The 17661-nt window shown below is 53.3% G+C and overlaps 1 protein-coding gene across 2 annotated transcripts; it reads right to left on the bottom strand.

The window, feature by feature from the left end:
- Positions 1-341: 341 nt before the first annotated feature.
- ORAI2 (ORAI calcium release-activated calcium modulator 2) lies at positions 342-9355 on the bottom strand. Of its 2 annotated transcripts, none has more exons than XM_055339774.1 (3): positions 9223-9355; positions 5733-6020; positions 342-1089 (listed from the first exon to the last, which is right to left on the bottom strand). In XM_055339774.1, the coding sequence occupies exons 2-3, from the start codon at positions 5955-5957 to the stop codon at positions 550-552; spliced, it is 765 nt and encodes a 254-aa protein (XP_055195749.1). In that variant the 5' UTR covers positions 5958-6020; positions 9223-9355; the 3' UTR covers positions 342-549. The 2 variants fall into 2 exon arrangements, with proteins under 2 accessions (XP_055195749.1, XP_055195750.1); XM_055339775.1 differs by having other exon boundaries at positions 5733-5970.
- Positions 9356-17661: the final 8306 nt, after the last annotated feature.

Genomic DNA, 17661 nt, shown 5'->3' with positions numbered 1-17661 from the left:
CCCTGGGCCTGAGCACTGCCCTCACCTGCCGAGCAGACACTTGATCCAGGCTCCTGCCTCTCCCCTGGAAGCCCGGCCACCTATTCCCCCCAGGACAGGGGAGGGAAGCACCAGGCCAAGCTGTGGGCCACCCTGCTGCCACAAGACCCACCTCAGGTGTCACAGGGCAAGCCCTTCTCTGAAACTCTCAGCCCTCCCCGGACTCTCCCGGCTGCTGGTTCCACGTTGCTGAGATTGCCTGTGACAACCATGTGCTGCTTGGAGCCCGGTCTCCTGCCGCAGGAAATCCCCAGGCCCCAGGCTTTTTTTTTTTCCCCCTCTAAGCTCTTAGCAACCGAGTCTCTCTTTTTACTACAAATTTCTATTTTCTGCGGGAGGATCACCCGGGCCGGGTGTTCCGGAATTCAGACGGGAGGAGGGGATACGACTTTGGTCTCGAACTCTGTGGCAGTGTCACAGTGGTGCTATTCCCGGGAGGCAGACAGGCAGTCGATCCTGGTGGGCTCCGCGGTGGCGGCAGCGCTGGCCTCTGCCCCGGGCACCATGCCCTCACACGACCTGCAGGCTGCGCTCATGCCCATCCAGCTGCACCTTTAGTTTGTGCAGCTCTTCGATCTCACGGTTGTGCCGCTCAGTCTTGTGGCGCACCAGGGAGCGGTAGAAGTGGATGGTGAAGACCACGAAGATGAGGCCCACGGGCACCATGATGATGGTGGACACGAGGGCAGCTTGCCAGCCTGTGTGGCCACCGGGGCCAGGTGGGGGGCCGGGCTGGCGGCGCGCGTCCACGGGAAGGAACTTGATCCAGCAGAGCAGCACCACCTCGGCCAGGAAGAGCAGGATGCCCAGCACGGTGGAGAAGCCCCAGGCCAGCTCGATGTAGGGGTGCATGCGCTCGTGCGGTGACTCACTGATGGAGTTGAGGTTGTGGATGTTGCTCACGGCCTCCACGTTGGGCAGGATGCAGGTGCTGATGAGCAGGGCAAAGAGGTGCACGGCCACCAGCACCGTGGTGCAGGCGCTGAAGGCGATGAGCAGCGGCCTGGGGTACTGGTACTGCGTCTCCAGCTGCACCTCCACCATGGCCACCTGCAATGCACAGTGGGCAGGGCTCAGCCAGGTGCTCTGGTACCAGGGCGCCCGCCTCGCTGTCCACACGCTTCAACTTCTGTTTTCTGCTGAGCTAAAGAACAGCTTGCTAAGGAAGAATCTCACAGGTACAGGAGAGATTAAAGCAGAGGGTGGGGGGTGGGGAACGGGGGGGGCTCACCCCGCCCCCCAGGGGCCTTCCCAGTGCCGACCCAGGACCAAGGCCACGCTTGCCAGGAACCAGTGGTTTGGCTGCTGGCATCAGCAGGGCTCCACCACCGAACGACTGCTGTTTTTCAAAAAATAAACACTAATCTTTCAAAGGGTAACAAGAGAAAAGTAGTAAGGGGGCTCCTGGGGCCCCCAGACTCCCAAGCTGCACACCTGGACAGCCTCACACGGACCATCGGGTATACCTGGCAGTGGAGACCAGACGCCCCGGGGAGGACCCGCATCCTGAAGGCCAAGAATGGTGACAGGAATGAGGGCATAGGTGGTGGGGGTGGGGGTGGGGGTTGGGGGAGGGGGCTGGGCTGGGCAAAGAGCTGAGTCATCACCGCAGTCACAGGAAGCCAACGCCAATAGCTAAGTCCAGAAATGGATAAATCTAGAAACAGCAGTCTGGAGAAAGTTATTCAGAAAGCAGAGGCCTGGAGGCGCTGCCCCTGGGCATGGGGTGGGGCTGCTTATCAGCCTCCCTGCACTCTTTCCTTGGTAAACTGTAAGCATGTATTAACTTTGACAAAATAAAAACTTTTTATCATTTTTTTTTTAACTAAAAAACTTTTTCAGAGGCACCTGGTGGCTCAGTCAGTTGAGCGTCTGCCTTTGGCTCAGGTCATGATCCCAGAGTCCTGCTCAGTGGAGAGCCTGCTTCCCCCTCCCTCTGCAGCTCCTTTGCTGTCTCTCTCTCTTACTCTGTTAAATAAATAAAATTTAAGAAAAAAAAATTTTAAACAATAAAAAATTTTTTTAACTCACAACCCCAAGATCATGAGTCACATACCTTACTGAATGAGCCAGCCAGGCATCCCAAAAACTAGTTTTAAATAAAAGGTAAATGGGCACCTGGGTGGTATAGTTGGTTAAGTGTCTGACTCCTGGTTTCTGCTCAGGTCATGATCTCAGGATCATGAGATTGAGCCCTGCATCCAGGCTCTGATCAGGGGAGTCTACTTGAGATTCTCTCCTCCTCCCGGTACCCCTCCTCACACTCGGGTGTGCTCTCTCTCTCTCCTTCTCTCTCTAATAAATAAATAATTCTTTAAAAGGAAAAAAGATCCACAGAGGGAACCAGAAGCCCCAGCCTATCTCTGTGGCAATGAATAGGCAGCAAGGCAGGATCCACTCACTGCAAGCCTTTCTGAGGGGCTTGCTTTTTCTTTTCTTTTTTTTTTAAAATATTTTATTTATTTATTTATTCATGAGAGAGACAGAGAAAGAGGCACAGACACAGGCAGAGAGAAGCAGGCTCCATGCAGGGAGCCCAACATGGGACTTGATCCCAGGACTCCAGGATCACGCGACTCCAGGATCACACCTGGGCGGAAAGCAGATGCTCAATCGCTGAGCCACTCAGGAGTCCCTCTAAGGGGTTTTCAAACCACAGACTAGGAAGCATGCTCCTGCCTTGCCTCCCCCAGGGGAGACCTGGTCCACAAAGACTGGCTCCCACTGTGCCCTGGCACCCCCCCCCCACTCCCCACCCAGCACTGTGGACCTCCCCGGATGGTTCAGTCTAGGCCTCGCAAGGACTCTGGGGCTCCGGGTACCCAGAGGTAAGAAACCAGATCAGTCAAGGAAGGAGGATGGGAAGGCAGAAAGAAGCCAGAAGGCTTTTCTACCCACTGTTTGCTTCTTAGACCTAAGACATCCCATTTTTTAAATTTTACAAGAAAGATTTCGCTACTTGTAGCAACTACCACCTTCTAGAGTGAGAGACGCATCCTCTCAGTAGAGACGGAACATTGGGTTGGTAAAAAGAAGACACGGCAGTCCTAGTGGACCACAGCTGAACAGAAACTCAGAAGTGATGAGTGCTCCATACGAAGAGTCGCCCCACCACACAGGCTGAGGGGCGCTCTTTTTTCAGTGCCCTTGTGGCCTGAGCAGGCTCTTGTTACCACAAAGGACCTGGCTCAGTTGAAGGAGGTTGTAAACCACAGAGGGCACAGAGGTAAACAAAGATAATTAAAAGGCCTACAGCAGAAAAAATGGTTTTGGTCACCCTTCAGGAGAGAAAAGGCCAAAGGCCTTTTCAGTGTGTTTATGCAAAGGTTTTATGAGGAGGCCTCGGATCGCTGGTTCTGTGTGTTCGCAGAAGGATAAACATGAAGAAACAGGCTCAAGGCTGGGCATAAGTGCTTGCTGTTGGACCAAAGGACAGCTTTGCAATTCTAATTAGGGGATGCATAACAAGAAGGGAGAGGCTCCACGGAGCAAAGTGCCTGTTTTCATTGCTTCTCGTTCCTGCCCCTTGGTCGGCCACGGTGTCTGTGGCTGGAACGCCATCGGACGATCTGTGTGTATGTGTCTGGTTTCTCCCAAGCTGTGCCACCATCTGAATCATTACCTGGCCTACTGGCAGCGAGTTACTCTAGTCAAGTGGGCGAGCTGTTGCTTTCCCCACCCCTGGTCTTCATGCCCACGCTGTTTCTACGGCTTTCCAGTTTTCCCCGTTACGGCTGCACCTCTGGTGTGTACTAGGCTGTGGCAGCCTCCCCGAGAGGAACCCTCTAGAAGAGAAGGTGAGGGCACTGCACAGCTTCTGAAATGTATCTCGGACTACTCAAGGGAGCTGGTAGAGGAGACACTCCATAAATGCTGAAGAAATGAATTATTATGGCAACTGTGACCACCATTGCCAAGCAAGGGATGGATAGCACTCTGTGGTCACTATTTCTTCCTTTCTTTTAAAAGGTCTATTTATTTGAGAAAGAGAGAGAGAGAGAGAGCGTGCACGTGCACAAGCAGGTGGAAGGGCAGAGGCAGAGGGGGAAGCAGATTCCCCAGTGAGCAGGGAGCCCAATGCGGGGCTCGATCCCAGCACCCTGAGATCTGAAGGCAGACGCTTCACAGCTGAGCCATGCAGATGCCCCCGTGGTCACTATTTTCATTCTAAGACCACAACCCTGCGGGCTGCCACTAAGTTTCAACTAGTCCTCCAGAATTCACTCTTTGTTTTACAATCTGATGAACGGGGCTTGTTTTCCAATTTTAAATGAATAGTTTTGGAGGTTTCAATCAGGGCTTCCCCTTTTGTTGGCTGGGAAAACAGTGAAGCTTCTCTAAGTCTGGAGATCCAAATGCTTGGAAGGCAAAGGTCTAAACAGACAGCTGCAGACAAGAAGTGACTTCCAAGACCTGGGCCCCACACACAAAGGAAACTGTCTTACTGCATCAGGTCATGAGATACTCCCCATGATTTGTTTCCCAGTCACAAAAATAATAAGAGCAGGCCAGACAAACAATGCAATCCTGTAATTCTGTGGTGCAGAAAACAAGGTCTCATTTTTATAGTGACGTTTGATACTTCTCACACCTATTCCTTCAAATTAAGCTTGAGAAACCATTCTGTCTTCTGCATGAGATGGAAACCATGGGAAGAAAATCACCATAAGCCACAGTTGTGCACCATATAATCATACCCTTTTGATGTTAAAAATAAGTAAATCAATACCACATAACACCTAAATAAAGCCTTTGCTTTAAACTACAGACCTCAACCCAGACTTATTGACTCTAAGCTTGTGACCTCTGCACACCCTGACTACGCAGGCTCTTGGTTTTCCAAGGGTGGCCTGTACCAATGGGTGAGCAGGCCCCGGCCACAGTGGCCACCGTGGTCACTCTGACAGCTTATTTTCTGTCTCCAATCTGAGCTTTGGCAAAATAACAATCGCTTTTTACATTACAGAAAAAAAAAAATTATTTCTACCCGAGAGACACAGCATACAACAACAGAGAAAGAGGGGGGGGTCACCCTGTTGTTCTCACTCAGAATCCTGTCATCTTCAGCCTCTGGCACAATCCCCTGAAGGGATGTGGGTCAGGGCGTTGGAGCCAACAGGTGACATGGCCCTTCTCAGGGCACGTGCTTCTGCTCGAGACTGACTCTTGTCCTGGGGAGTGACTCAAGGAAAACTGCGGCCTGGCAGCCAGGAAGTAGGCCAGAGGCTCTGCTTCGTCACTAAGAGGTCACATTTGAGGGGCACTGGCATCCTGAGCTGGGCTACCCTGAGCAAACCCCAATCCATCCCACAGTCCTACTCAAATCCTTCAGATTTCCAAACTCTTGGTTTGGTGGTACCTGGGATGGGGCAGACATGGGGACCTTCCTCCCTTACACTGAAGCTATTTCAATTGCTCTCAACTTCCCTGCCAGGTAACTGCTTTGTGGGAATGTCAGAAGGGGACATCCTCGGGCCTCTGGGGCTTGGGGACTCTCCTGGGCCCCTAGACAACCCCTCCGGTTGACGGAGAAGCCCTCCTCGCAGGTGCTGAGCTGGGGGGGACCTCCTAAGGGTCCATCCTTGCAGCCAGTAGGGCCTAGAGGGAGTGCTTTGCTCCCTGAAGCATCACGGGGTGGTGACAGCAGAAGCCCACTTTGCAGGTGGCAGGCCCCACCACATGTCTACACTCACCATGGCGAAGCCCGAGAGGAGGGCAGAGGTCCGGCTGGAGGCCTTCAGCTTGGCTCTGCTCAGGTAAAGTTTCCTCCAGGACAGGGCCTGCACAGAGTGGTGGTTGGAAGTGACCAGTTCCAGGTAGCTGCGGCGCACCCAGTCTCGGTAATCCATGCCCTTGTGGCCCGGTTCAGAGCAGGCAGGAGTGGAGGGGTCCACAGGCACGTTGAGCTCAGCGCTCATGGTGGGAGCCAGGCTGGGGGCAGGAGAGAAACACTCTTAGGCATCCCAGAGGGTTCCCGAGACCTGGAAGAGCCAGAAGCCAGGCAAGTTAACTTTCTCTGGGACCTGCTGTATATACCCTACACCGGGGTGGTGTGAGTATGATGCACCCTGAGCCCTGCACAGGATTGTGGGGACCCTCTGCTGGGGAGGAGGGCCAGGAATGCATTTCTAGTAATTCCCCACCTGGTCACTATCCATTGTGTCTCCACAAAGCTAATAATCCAGCTTCCATCCTATATCTGAAAGGCTCCAAGCAAGTGTGCCTTGTGGGTGAATGCAACTCCAATGTTAGCCAAAAGCACCTAACGAATCCTCCAATTTGTCCCCTATCTTCAGGGAATAGGGAGTTACAACAAGATCCTAGGATCTAGTTGCCAAGCCCGGATTTGATCCTACTGTGTGACCCTGGGCATCTTCCAGTGGGGACATCCCTACCCTCACATGACACTTAAACAAAACAACTGCTTCTCATGCCCAAGTGCCAATCATGAAAAACACATTTCCAAACAGGGTCTCAAATCCAACTTAGATTTTAATCAGTGCAGTTCACCCCCAGAAATACTTGGTTTACGTAACTAAAGGAAAGCCACATCCAGGCTGTAATGGAAACTGTGAGCAAAAGGAAAAACCGAATCTACCGAGAGGAGCACATTTGACGGAGAAATGGAGGCTACAGACGTCTGCAGTCATCCCAGGTAGATACCTGGTTTGACAGTAACACAGAATAAAGATCAGAAGGGCCAATCTGTCAAGATTTGTGAATTTAAACCCAAATCTCCACTAATCCAAATGGGGGATTGGCGGTCTCATGTGGCCCAAGGGGCTGGCCCATGCAGCAGCATGCCTGGATCGGCTCTAATTAATCTGTAGGGCAGACTTCAAGGGCACAGGCACCTCACAGCTCACTTGGCATCAGATATTAACTTGTACGTTCAGGCCCGCATAGGCCCCATGAAAAGCCTACTTAAGGCTATTAAGAGCAGATCAGTGTTCCTAGATCCCAGGGAGCATGGCGGGGGGGGGGGGGGGGGGGGGGCGGGGAATGCTTCCAGGGTCAGTGGCTGTGGAGATGTGCCAGATTTGATCCACCCATGACAATCTCTAAAAAGGTTCTATGGGAAGATCCTGCAGTTGGGGAAAAGCTCTCTCTTTGGGGTGCCTTCCTCTTTGCTCTCTGCCAGGCTGCAGAGGTACAGCTTTTACTGACCAACAGGACCCTGGGGAACAGTTCTGTATTCTATTTCTGCCAGGGGATACCAGTTACTAGGTCATGTCTAGGAATGTTGACTTGGGAGCCTTGGTCACTGCCCCTTCCCCGTGTCTGCAGCCAGCACCACTGCTTTCACGCACTTCAATCACTGAAACATCCCTTCCCTTGGGGAGAATTAAGAGATATGCTGCTCACTAATCCATCAGTTAACTCCAAATAATTTAGAATACCATCATCTGGAAATTCACTTTTCCTCTTTTCTTTTCCCATATGTAACAAAGGTGAGCCGACAGGTATGAGGAGGACAGCATATGGCCGTGTGGATGGGTGGAAGGCACAACCTTTGCCCCCTCAGAGAATCCCTCCGCCAACCTCCATCGCACAGATGCTCACTGGGATCTCAGGTCAGGCTGCATTTGTTACTTAGGCATCAACGATGAAAATGGTGAGGATCCTATGAGTCCCTCCAAGGAACTCTGCCCAGTGGGGGAGCAATTTAAGGGGGTGATTCTCACCTATTGAGCTAAATGCTGCTTTAGTGAAGAAGGTGTGAGAGCCAAGGGAGCAGAGGAGGGGGTGGCTGCCTCAGCCTCGGGAAGGGAGATGTCCTTACTGGGGAGCAAGGAGAGGGGATGAGGACGTAAGTAGTAAAGGCAGCACTGGCAAAGAGGGGCCCTCCCTCAAAGAAGAGATGCTGCCTGCATGGGAGGGTTCCAAGAGGCAAGGGAACATGACAGAAGGCTGGCTGCAGAGGGGGTCAGGGAAATGTGGGTGGAAGGCAGGATGTGGGGAGGTGGGGGACCGGGGGCAGCCCAGGCAGTATGAGTATGACTGTGCCGGGCTCCCTGGAGGGGCCGGGCTGCAGGGGCTTTGAAGGAACAGTGAAGGGGGCAGCCTGGGGTCAGGCTGGTCTCGGTGACTGCTGAAATGGTGGCTAAGGGACAGGAGGGCCTGGGAGCCTCCAAAGAGGTAAAGGCATGTGTGGGGTGAAGAAGAGGAAAGCCCAAGGACCATCAGTGGGCGTGGGCTGGGCTGACATTGGAGAGCGGACAGGGAGGGCTCTGGGTGCAGTAAGCGCTGACCACGGCCTCTGGGCAGTGGCCAGGCAGTCTCGGGCCTGCAGATGTCCTCAGAGTGGCAGGGAATGGAAAGAAGGGCGGGCTGTGTGCTGCTGGGAGCCTGGGTCCTGAGGAGGCCTCTGGGTCCTGGAGATAGAGAGGCCACTTCCTGCTGAGGGAGCAGCCTGGACGGGATTCATATCCATCCCAACGTCCCAGCCCCAGGGTCCCACCTTGTGCCAGTCCTCCTCCCCCTACCCCAGGGAGAGGCAGAGTCCCGTCCTCACACTCCGGATGGAGTAGGGGGTGGGGTGCGGCAAGATGGAAATCGACATTTCTGTCAGGTGGCAGAGGCTCCAAAAGGTGCTCTCCTGCCTGAACTTTGAAGGGTTTTTTTGTTTTTTATATATAAGGGGCAGTCACAGAAAAAGGCTCCTGGAGAGTAACGGTGGCTCTCTAAAGATGAGCTGCCCTCCTTGGCAGGCCTGTCTGAAACATTTCCAGGGGGCAGTTTTGGGGTTTGCCTGTCTTAACTTCCTTTAAACATGTGGGGCACGAGCAATGGCGAGTCTGTTCCTGACTCTGTCTTTGTCACACCCGCGGGGGGAGGGCCCCCCGCAGCCCCCACGGGGGGGTTCCCGGAGGCATCCACCTGCATCTCTGTCCCTTCCCCTAGGGAAGCCTCAGTAGCCGCAGGACCAGCACTCGGCCCCCGCCCCCGCCCCCGCCCCCGCCCTCCGTCCCGGATCTCAGCGCCTTCTCAGCGCCGCACCCGCCCGGGGATCCTGTAGGGTTGCGGCCACCTGGCCCCCCCAGCCCCGCAGCCACCCCATCCCAAGCTAGCCCAACAGAAAGCCCATCCCCTCCCCTCGTCGAGTCTCCCGGGGCAATTCCGGTCCCCTAGCAGGGCGGGGTGCCCCCCACGCCCCGCCAACCCCCCACGGCGAGCACTCACCGAGCTGCCCCGCCCGCCTGCTCGCCCGGCTCGGCTCCGGCTCGGGCTAGCGGCAGGCGGTGTGGCCGTGCTGCCCTGCGGCCCCGCGGCCCGGCCGGGGCGCTGAGCGCGGCCCCCTCCCTCCTTCCGCGCGTCCCGCCGGGTTCCCCCGGCCCCGCCCCCGCCGGCTGCCCCGCCCCCGCGGGCCACCGCAGCCGCTGCCAAGGCAACGGCGCGCCGCCGTCACGTGGTTGGCCCGTGGGGGCGCCACGAGCCACGTGACCTGGCAGGCCGGGAGGGGGGGAGGGGGGGAGGGGAGGCCGGGGCGGGGCGGCACTCGCGGCCCCTCCTGGGGGGCCCCGCGGCGTGGACCGGCTCTAGCCTGGACCACCCGGGCCGGACGCCGGGGAGCAGGAACCGCCAAAGGTGCGCATCTCTCCGGTTCCTGGGCGCGCCGTGGGCCGGGAACCCGGGTTGGCGCGCGGCGAAGGGGGCCGGAAGCCTGGGCATCCCTCGCGCCCACCACCCCCTCCTTCTCCCGCGGGGGCGCCGGCAAACGATGCGGCTGCGCTTTCCCTGGACAGCAGGCCGAGGGCAGGGTGAGCCCTGCTCGGTCTGTGCGGGAGTCTCGGCACAGGGAGAGCACGGAGTCTCCGGGGTGAGCCCCAGAGGATGCCCAGGACCAGCCATGGCCTTTAGGAGGGGCGGGGAGAGGGAACAGGTGTCCCATTGTCAGGCCGCCGGGCGGGCGGGGTGAGGTGGCTGGAGTGGGGAAAGCTACACCCATTTGCCAGGGTGGACGGTGGCGCGGGGTGGAGCAGGCAGGAAGGTCAGGTGGTCGCCTGGTCCGCAGCCCCCACCCACAGGCCCAAGTGGACACGCGGGGTCCAAGCCCGGCTGCAGCTCGCTGGGCCCCTGATGGGCGTCCCCCGAGCTCCTCTACTGAGACACTCAAACAGGAACATTCTTTTCAGGAAGTGCATACGAATAATTAAGAGGTGAGATGGGTTCATATCAAGACCCGTGCCGGACCGCCCCTCACAGTCCTTCCCCTGTGCCCTACATAGGATTTTTCCATCTGTCACAACACTATCCGACAGTGACACATTTATCTAAAGGAAAGAAAAATTCCACTCGTGTCAAGCAGTCCAAGTTTTCTGACAACTGTTAAGAGGGGAGGTGAAGGATGTCAGGCCAAATCCATTTCTCTCTCAAGATATATTTTAGAGGGCATTGCTGAGAGCCAGAATGAGACCTTTTAATTCAGGAAGACATTTAAAAACAGACCACAGCATAGGAAAATCCCAGGGTCTGATTACTCACCCTCCACCCCTCCGCCCAACACACACACACACACACACACACACACACACACACACACAGACAGATGGGTATAGGAAAGGGATCATTTGAATTTCAGGGGACAAAATTCTCAAAACCAACAGCTGTTTGTAAAATGATCTGGAAAACAGGAAGAAACCTTTTGTAAACTAGAGTCATTGCATCATACATGACCATTCTTTCCACAACAGAATCACTTGCTTCAGTTTTCACCGTTGGAGTCTGCACATCTTTTAGAAAGCTTCTGGTGCCAGTCAGTGGTGCCTCCACCCCCAAGCACACTTATCGAGCATGCCCAGACAGAAGCAAAATCTAAGTCATCATCACCAGTGCTTTTAGGAGCTGGTTTCCTAACCAAACACAGAAAATGGCTTTTTTTTTTTTTCCTCCCAGAAGATTAAGGAGGGTGCTTGCACTATGCTGAACAGAGAGGAACAGTTAGAATAGGATTAGTTGGAGGGCCCCTCAGGTGCACAGCTACACAGAGAAGGAGGGTCGGGCAAGGCCCATGGGTACCAGCCACCCAGCATGTCTGGGTGATACTCCCCGGGCTGTGATTTCCCGAGTAGTTTGGCCACAGCAAGTTGCTCCCTCTTCTCAGGCCTCAGCTTGAAAATCACCCAATTCTCCAAGGCACTGGAGGGGCTGGTTGAGCTCTGATCTTCCCATCAATACACACCCTCCTGCAGTGAAGACCGTGGCCCCTGCTTCCCTCCTCCCTGGGTCTTTTTTTTTTTTTAATTTTTTTATTTATTTATGATAGTCACAGAGAGAGAGAGAGAGAGGCACAGAGACATAGGCAGAGGGAGAAGCAGGCTCCATGCACCGGGAGCCCGATGTGGGATTCGATCCTGGTCTCCAGGATCGCGCCCTGGGCCAAAGGCAGGCGCCAAACCGCTGCGCCACCCAGGGATCCCCCTCCCTGGGTCTTATTCAGGATGGCTGCTCAGCTGCTCTGGCCAATGTAGCCAGTCCCCTGACAGTTCTGCCCCTTGGCTGTTGACTCCTATGGTTAGTCCTTGTCACTGCTCTTTAGGAGATCTTAAATTCACACCTCCCACTTCCTGACCCTTTCTCACTCCACTGCCAGCCTGTGCTGAGACACGCCCAGCCTCCCCTCCCACTCAGCCCCACTCCTTCCGACCTCTGACCTCTCCTGCCACCGCCTTCCGCCACCTCACACCACTCTCTTCAAGCGAGCTGTCATCACCACTTCCTTCCCGGCCCTCTACAGCACACTGCCACTGTGATGCTAACTCCAGGACAGAGTTCAGCCGTGTCCTTTCATCCAGAAACGACTCTGTCCTTGTTCTGGTGACCTCACTAACCTGTGCAGGCCCCCCCTCTGCTGTCTGTCCCCTAGATGTGTTTCTCCATTACCCTCCCCAGGGGGTCCCACCCACTCCCCTTGTTTCAAGGAGCCTGTTGACCCCAAATGGTCACCTCCAGCCCAGATCCCCCGCAGCCTGGCAGGGCATGTCCCCAGGCCCCCCCGCTTGCAACACTCCCAGCTGAATTAATATTTCCTCACTTGCCTGCTCCACTTCCTAGGTCACGGGTCTTGACATTACAGATCTGCTGCTGTCATTCCTGATTCCTCCCAACCCCATCCAGTCCTATAAATTCTCCTGTTTCTCCCTGGTCCCACCAGTCTCACACTACTTCAGGCCCTCGTCACCTCTACTCTGCATTCCTGCAAAAGCTTGTCCCCTTCCCATCTAATCTCTGCACTGTAAGGTGGAAAAATCCCCATCTCTTCACGCCCCCCCCCCAGTCCACCACTCCATCCTTCAGTTTTCCCTCCAGTTCCCTTAACCTAGTTATCCAGGCCATGACAGGACATCTGCTACTAATCCTTACTCCACTTGCTTTCTTAGAACTGCTATGAGCAACCCCGGAGCTCAGCCCAGCCCTATCAATACCCCGGAGGCCTGGGTCACATGCTGCCATACTGCACCCAGTGCTACGCACCATCACAATGACCTTTCTCTTGTCTGTGTCTCTTATCAGATCTGGAGCTCCTTCAAGGCAAGGTCTACATCTTGCTCACCATCATCCCATTGCTGAGCCAAGTACACTTAGGAATCCTTCAGATTAAGTTTTTGGTCCTGTTCAACAAACATCTGCTATATTCTATGGAATAATTGAATCCAGGTCTCAGGACCTGCCCCAGGGTGTTCTCTTTACTGAAATATATTAAAATATGGTAATTGTAGCTCACTTGAGTCAAGTGTGCCAAACAGTAGACATGAACGAGCTTCCACAGGGAGAAGGCACACCTGTTTCCCACACCGCTGGAGGTTACGGTGCCCTCCCAGTTCGCTTTCCAAGCAGTCTGCAAGCGGATTTAGTTATATTCCTATTTCTGAAAGTCGACAAAACCTCACTCTAACTCAACTGAATAATTTGCTTTTTCCAAAAAGATACATGTCGAAAATGGGAAAGGAAACTTGAACTAGTAACAGCGCTCAACAGGTTCCAAACCAGTGTTTCTGAAGGTGTGGGGGTGCCTGTGGCAGAAGCTGTGGTGGGGAGAGGCGAGGGAGGGGCCCTGTCTGAAATGCCTGAGTTGCGAGGAGACAGCCTCTGGGATGTGGCCAGGGAGCCTGGATGTCTGAGGCAGGCTCTGCTGCTGCCTGGAGCATCGCACCTGCCCAGACTCTTCCTGCTACAGGTTGTTTTTCGGGTATGAGCGACTTCCCTGTTCGCTTTCAGGCACTGAGATTTGCTCAGTCACCTACCTGGACATCACTCAGCGCCTGTGATGTCCCAAGCACGGTGCAGGCACTAGAGGTACAGCAAGAGAACAGGACAGGCAGGTCCTTGCTCTGGTGGTGCTCAGAGTTGAGTGGGGATGTGAGGGATGCTGGTGTGGCAGGGTGCAGACCAGTAAACAAGGGTTGTGTGCTAGGAAGACAACGAAACACAACCAGGTGGTTGGAAAGCCAAGACCTGACAGCACAGGAAGAGGCAGAGCAGGAGTGAGGATAGTGGGGCATGGACCCAGGCAGAGGCGGAGGTTCCAAAGGGAAGCCAAAGCCACAAATTCAGAAGACAGGGGCAGCCCGGGTGGCTCAGCGGCTTAGTGCCACCTTTGGCCTGGGGTGTGATCCTGGAGACTCGGGATCAAGTTCCACATCGGGCTTCCTGCATGGAGCCTGCCTCTCCTTCTGCCTGTGTCTCTGCATCTCTCTGTGTGTCTCTCATGAATAAATAAATAAAATGTTAAAAAAAAAAAAGTTTTTTTAAAAAAAATTCAGAAGACATCGGTGAGGGTGGTATTTAAAGCCATGTGTTAGATTCAGATCTCCTGGGGCCTGACCATAAAAGGCAGTGAGTGCACTGGGTCACCCTAACATTTAGAATTTGAGCAGAGAAGCAAACCAGGGAAAGGCAGAAAGCAGTACTGTCAGGGATGCTAAGGGTTTAGGTTTCTAAACTGTACAGATGCTCCCAGGCCCTGGATGTGGCCAAATTGAAAGCTTTCAGTGGAATGATGGGGATGAAAACTTGGGAGAGGTGGAAGCAAACACAGAACTCTTTGGGAGTTCAGCTGAGAAGGGAGGAGATAAATGAGGTGGTAGTTTGCAGGAGAGCCTGGAGCCGGCCTTTGCTCTGTTGTCACAAATGGGAGACAGCAGAGCTGCTTGCAGCTGGGAGGGAGGGGGCGCACCAGGCAGGGTACTTGCAGGGCAAGCCTGGCAGTGCATGTGGTGGGGCAGGAGGGCTTGGGCTGAACTTCTGCTTTCTCTCTGCTCTGGGAGACAATTTCTTGCTGAGGGGGAAGAAGGCCGAGAAAGGACATGTAAAAGCATCTTTTAGATGGTAGAGGATGAATATGTTAGGGAAAACCTAAGGAGAGGTGGGGAGTGCTGTTTCCCATGTGACTGCTATGGTCCTACATTCCAAGTCGGACTGGGGAGTCCAGCTCCTGATCCCCCAGGTGAGGTAAAGTCCCAGTCACACAGGTAATACAGCACAAAGTACAAGTCTTTGCTTTAGGAAACACTGCTCTCTGGAAGCCTAGGCTTGCTCATGCACGTTCCCTCACTCTCCAAACACACGCACACAGTTGGTCCTCATTATTCATGGTAGTTATGTTCTGTAAAGTCACGGGGCCCTGAGTATTGATTAGTGAATAGTGAGCCATCGCTGCTTGAGGAAATAGGGTTGTTTCCTCCCCCAGTCACATCACCTGATCAGCACGTAACCTTGTTTTATTTTTGTTTAGAAACACTTTAGTTGGGGGCGCCTGGCTGGCTCAGTTGGTGGAGCAAGCAACTCTTTTATTTATTTAGTTTTATTTGGGGGAGAGGGGCTGAGGAATGGGAGAGTCTCAAGCAGACTCCGCACTCAGTGCGGAACCTGGCACAGGGCTTGATCCGCTGACCCTGAGATCATGACCTGAGTTGAAATCAAGAGTTGGACGCTTAACCTACTGAGCCACCTAGGCTAGAGTTGCTAGCCACCCTGAGCATGCAACTCTTGATCTTGAGGTTGAGTTTGAGCCCCACGTTGGAGTGTAGATTACTTAAAAATAAAATCTTAAAGAAAAAATAAAAACACTTGTGTTAATATGTATTGATTCATTAATGACAAACTTGCAGCCAACAGCACTGTAACTCATGCCTGAACGAAGCTTATCTAAGGCACATCTGGTCTTGTGTTTACGACACTAGACAGTACTTTGAGTACTATGCTTTGGGGCCATTTAAAAAATGGCAAAATCATCAAGGAAAAAGCAAAAAAATGGGGATCCCTGGGTGGCGCAGCGGTTTGGCGCCTGCCTTTGGCCCAGGGTGCGATCCTGGAGCCCCAGGATCGAATCCCACGTCGGGCTCCCGGTGCATGGAGCCTGCTTCTCCCTCTGCCTGTGTCTCTGCCCCCCCCCCCCCGTGTGTGTGTGACTATCATAAATAAAAAAAAAAAGAAAAAGAAAAAAAATGCAAAAAATCTGCCTTTAAATAGACACGTGAGCTGAGCAGGAAGGTAGAGCATTGCCTTGTTTGAACTCAGCTGGAAACAATGCATTTTTTACCACTCTGTGCATGTCTGCAGATGACCGCAAAATTACAAGTACTCATCTTGGGGTTACAGGTGTTAGTGAACAGGTGAATTCACAAATGGAGAGCTTAGGAACAATAAATGGCCTTCAGCCTATAGCTCTGGCACCAAAAGAGATGCCCTAGGCCTCCCTCCCTACCAGGTCCAGGCTACACACAGCTTCTCCCTAGAGCAGCACAGCATTATGGTGCAAGGGCTGGAATTCTGGGAGGATTCTGGGAGTCACAGTGCTGGGGTTCAAATGCCAGCTCTGCCACTTACTTGCTGGGTGACCTGGGCAAATTTCCAGACCGCTCTGTGTGTATAAATCTTGTTTGGTAAACCTATGAGGAACATCTGATCAAAGAACACAAGGGAGTCTCATGAAGTGCTCAATAAAAATGTGGGGAGCAAGTAAGTGAACAGAGTCAATCAGAGTTCTTCTACATGAGGTTTCCTGAGACAACCAAGTCATGCACACCTTTGTGGATCAAGCCCAGATTTACCCCCACCCATGAGCCAATTAATGAGGGCATTACTGAATCATTAACTTCCCATCATGGCTTATTTTGGTGGTGGTGGGGGTGTCTCTCCATCTTCCACTCCCTTCTCAATGATGACATCTAAGTTCCCTTTTCTCAAACAATACTCTGAAGACCATCATTCAACCCAAGGTACTGACAGCCTCTTAAAAATTGCCAGAAATTGCTATAGACATTTCCTACCTAAACATCCTCTTCTGAAACCTAGTAAAGGTGTAGAACATAAACCTCCAAACTAGCATCCTGTTACCTGTCCCAGCGTTGACCCCCCCGTCCCACACACTTCTGCGTTGTCATTGAGCTATTGGCTAGGTGCACTGGGCAGAGGTAGCATCAGAACAGGAATACCTGGCGGCGGGGGTGGGGGGGTGGGGGAGTGGGAGGGGAGGTGTCACATCTGGGTGGCTCAGTTGGTTAAGTGTCTGACTTCTGCTCAGGTCATGATCTCAGGCCCCACACTGGGATCCGTGCTCAGCAGGGAGTCTGCTTGTCTGCTTGTCTCTCTCCCTCTGCCATTCATGTTCTCTAATAAAATCTTAAAAAAAAAGGAACTGGAATACCTAGGTCTTCAGGCTCCAAGTTCTAGCACTGTCAACAGCCTCCAGGGCAAGAGAACATCCACGAGATGCAGGCAAGAGTTGTGACACACATCTTGTGGGAAGATAAGGAAACCAACAGTATAAAGATAGTGAAACAAAAAATAAACACAAAACTAACCAGCCAGTCCCTGACAAGAGAAACACAGGTTCCAAAATGTAGAGCCACGGGGTATGCTAATTTACTAGGGCTGATTTTCCATTTCAGCTTCCTGGGAAAGATTCCTGTGGCTTGAATTGCTTAAAGTACAGGTGTTCACCTGTCTCAGGGTGGGGCCAGGAAAATCCATACTGCAAAAATTAAAAACAAGTAAAATGCTTCTTAGTTTCCCTTAGCTCAAAACCTATTTCCTTAATTCTATCAAACTCCATAAAAGGCATAAATTATACTTAGAAACTTGGAACTAGAGATAAATAACCCCAAAAGTGAGCACAGGCTCTAATTCAAACCATCTCTGTCCCTCCTGCTGGCCTGAGAGGCTGCCCCTGGTCACCTCACACTTTGTTCAGCTCCCCTTTTAACACAGGATGAAAATGCACCTTTTAGCCAATTCACTCCCTCCCTTCCAGTTGGGCCAGGACTCCCCATACTCTGCTCTGGTCCAGCCCAGCATGGATTCTCTACCTGCTTATTTTCTAGTCTGTTTTTCTCAAAAGCTCCCTTCATACACCAAGTTGCCCTTCCTATGACTTGGCCCCCTGGCCGAGCCCCACATCTCCCTTTGCACATGCCTCCCAATTTACACTTGTTGCCTGGGGGGCTGATGGCCAACAGCATGTATCACGGGGTACAGTCTGCCCCTCAGCTGAAGGAAGTGGAGGTCCTGCACTGTGCAGTGTGGCTGGTCCCAGAGCCAGGGCCATTTCCTTCAGCAAGCTTGGAAGCAGGCCTACCCTGTCACATTACTTCCCAGCCCTTCCCTACAGCTTTGGAACAA

Source organism: Nyctereutes procyonoides, unplaced genomic scaffold, assembly GCF_905146905.1.
Source record: "Nyctereutes procyonoides isolate TBG_1078 unplaced genomic scaffold, NYPRO_anot_genome, whole genome shotgun sequence".
NCBI classification, from domain to species: Eukaryota; Metazoa; Chordata; class Mammalia; order Carnivora; family Canidae; genus Nyctereutes; species Nyctereutes procyonoides.
Note: the sequence above shows the minus strand (reverse complement) of the source record. Positions and strands in the feature narration are given on the sequence as shown.

Excerpts from the sequence above, each read along its gene's own strand:
- ORAI2 (XM_055339774.1), bottom strand. The coding sequence starts at position 5,957 with ATGAGCGCTGAGCTCAACGTGCCTGTGGACCCCTCCACTCCTGCCTGC. Across the intron at positions 1,090-5,732 it reads TCCTCTCGGGCTTCGCCATG|GTGGCCATGGTGGAGGTGCA; the intron begins GTGAGTGTAGAC and ends TGTGCATTGCAG.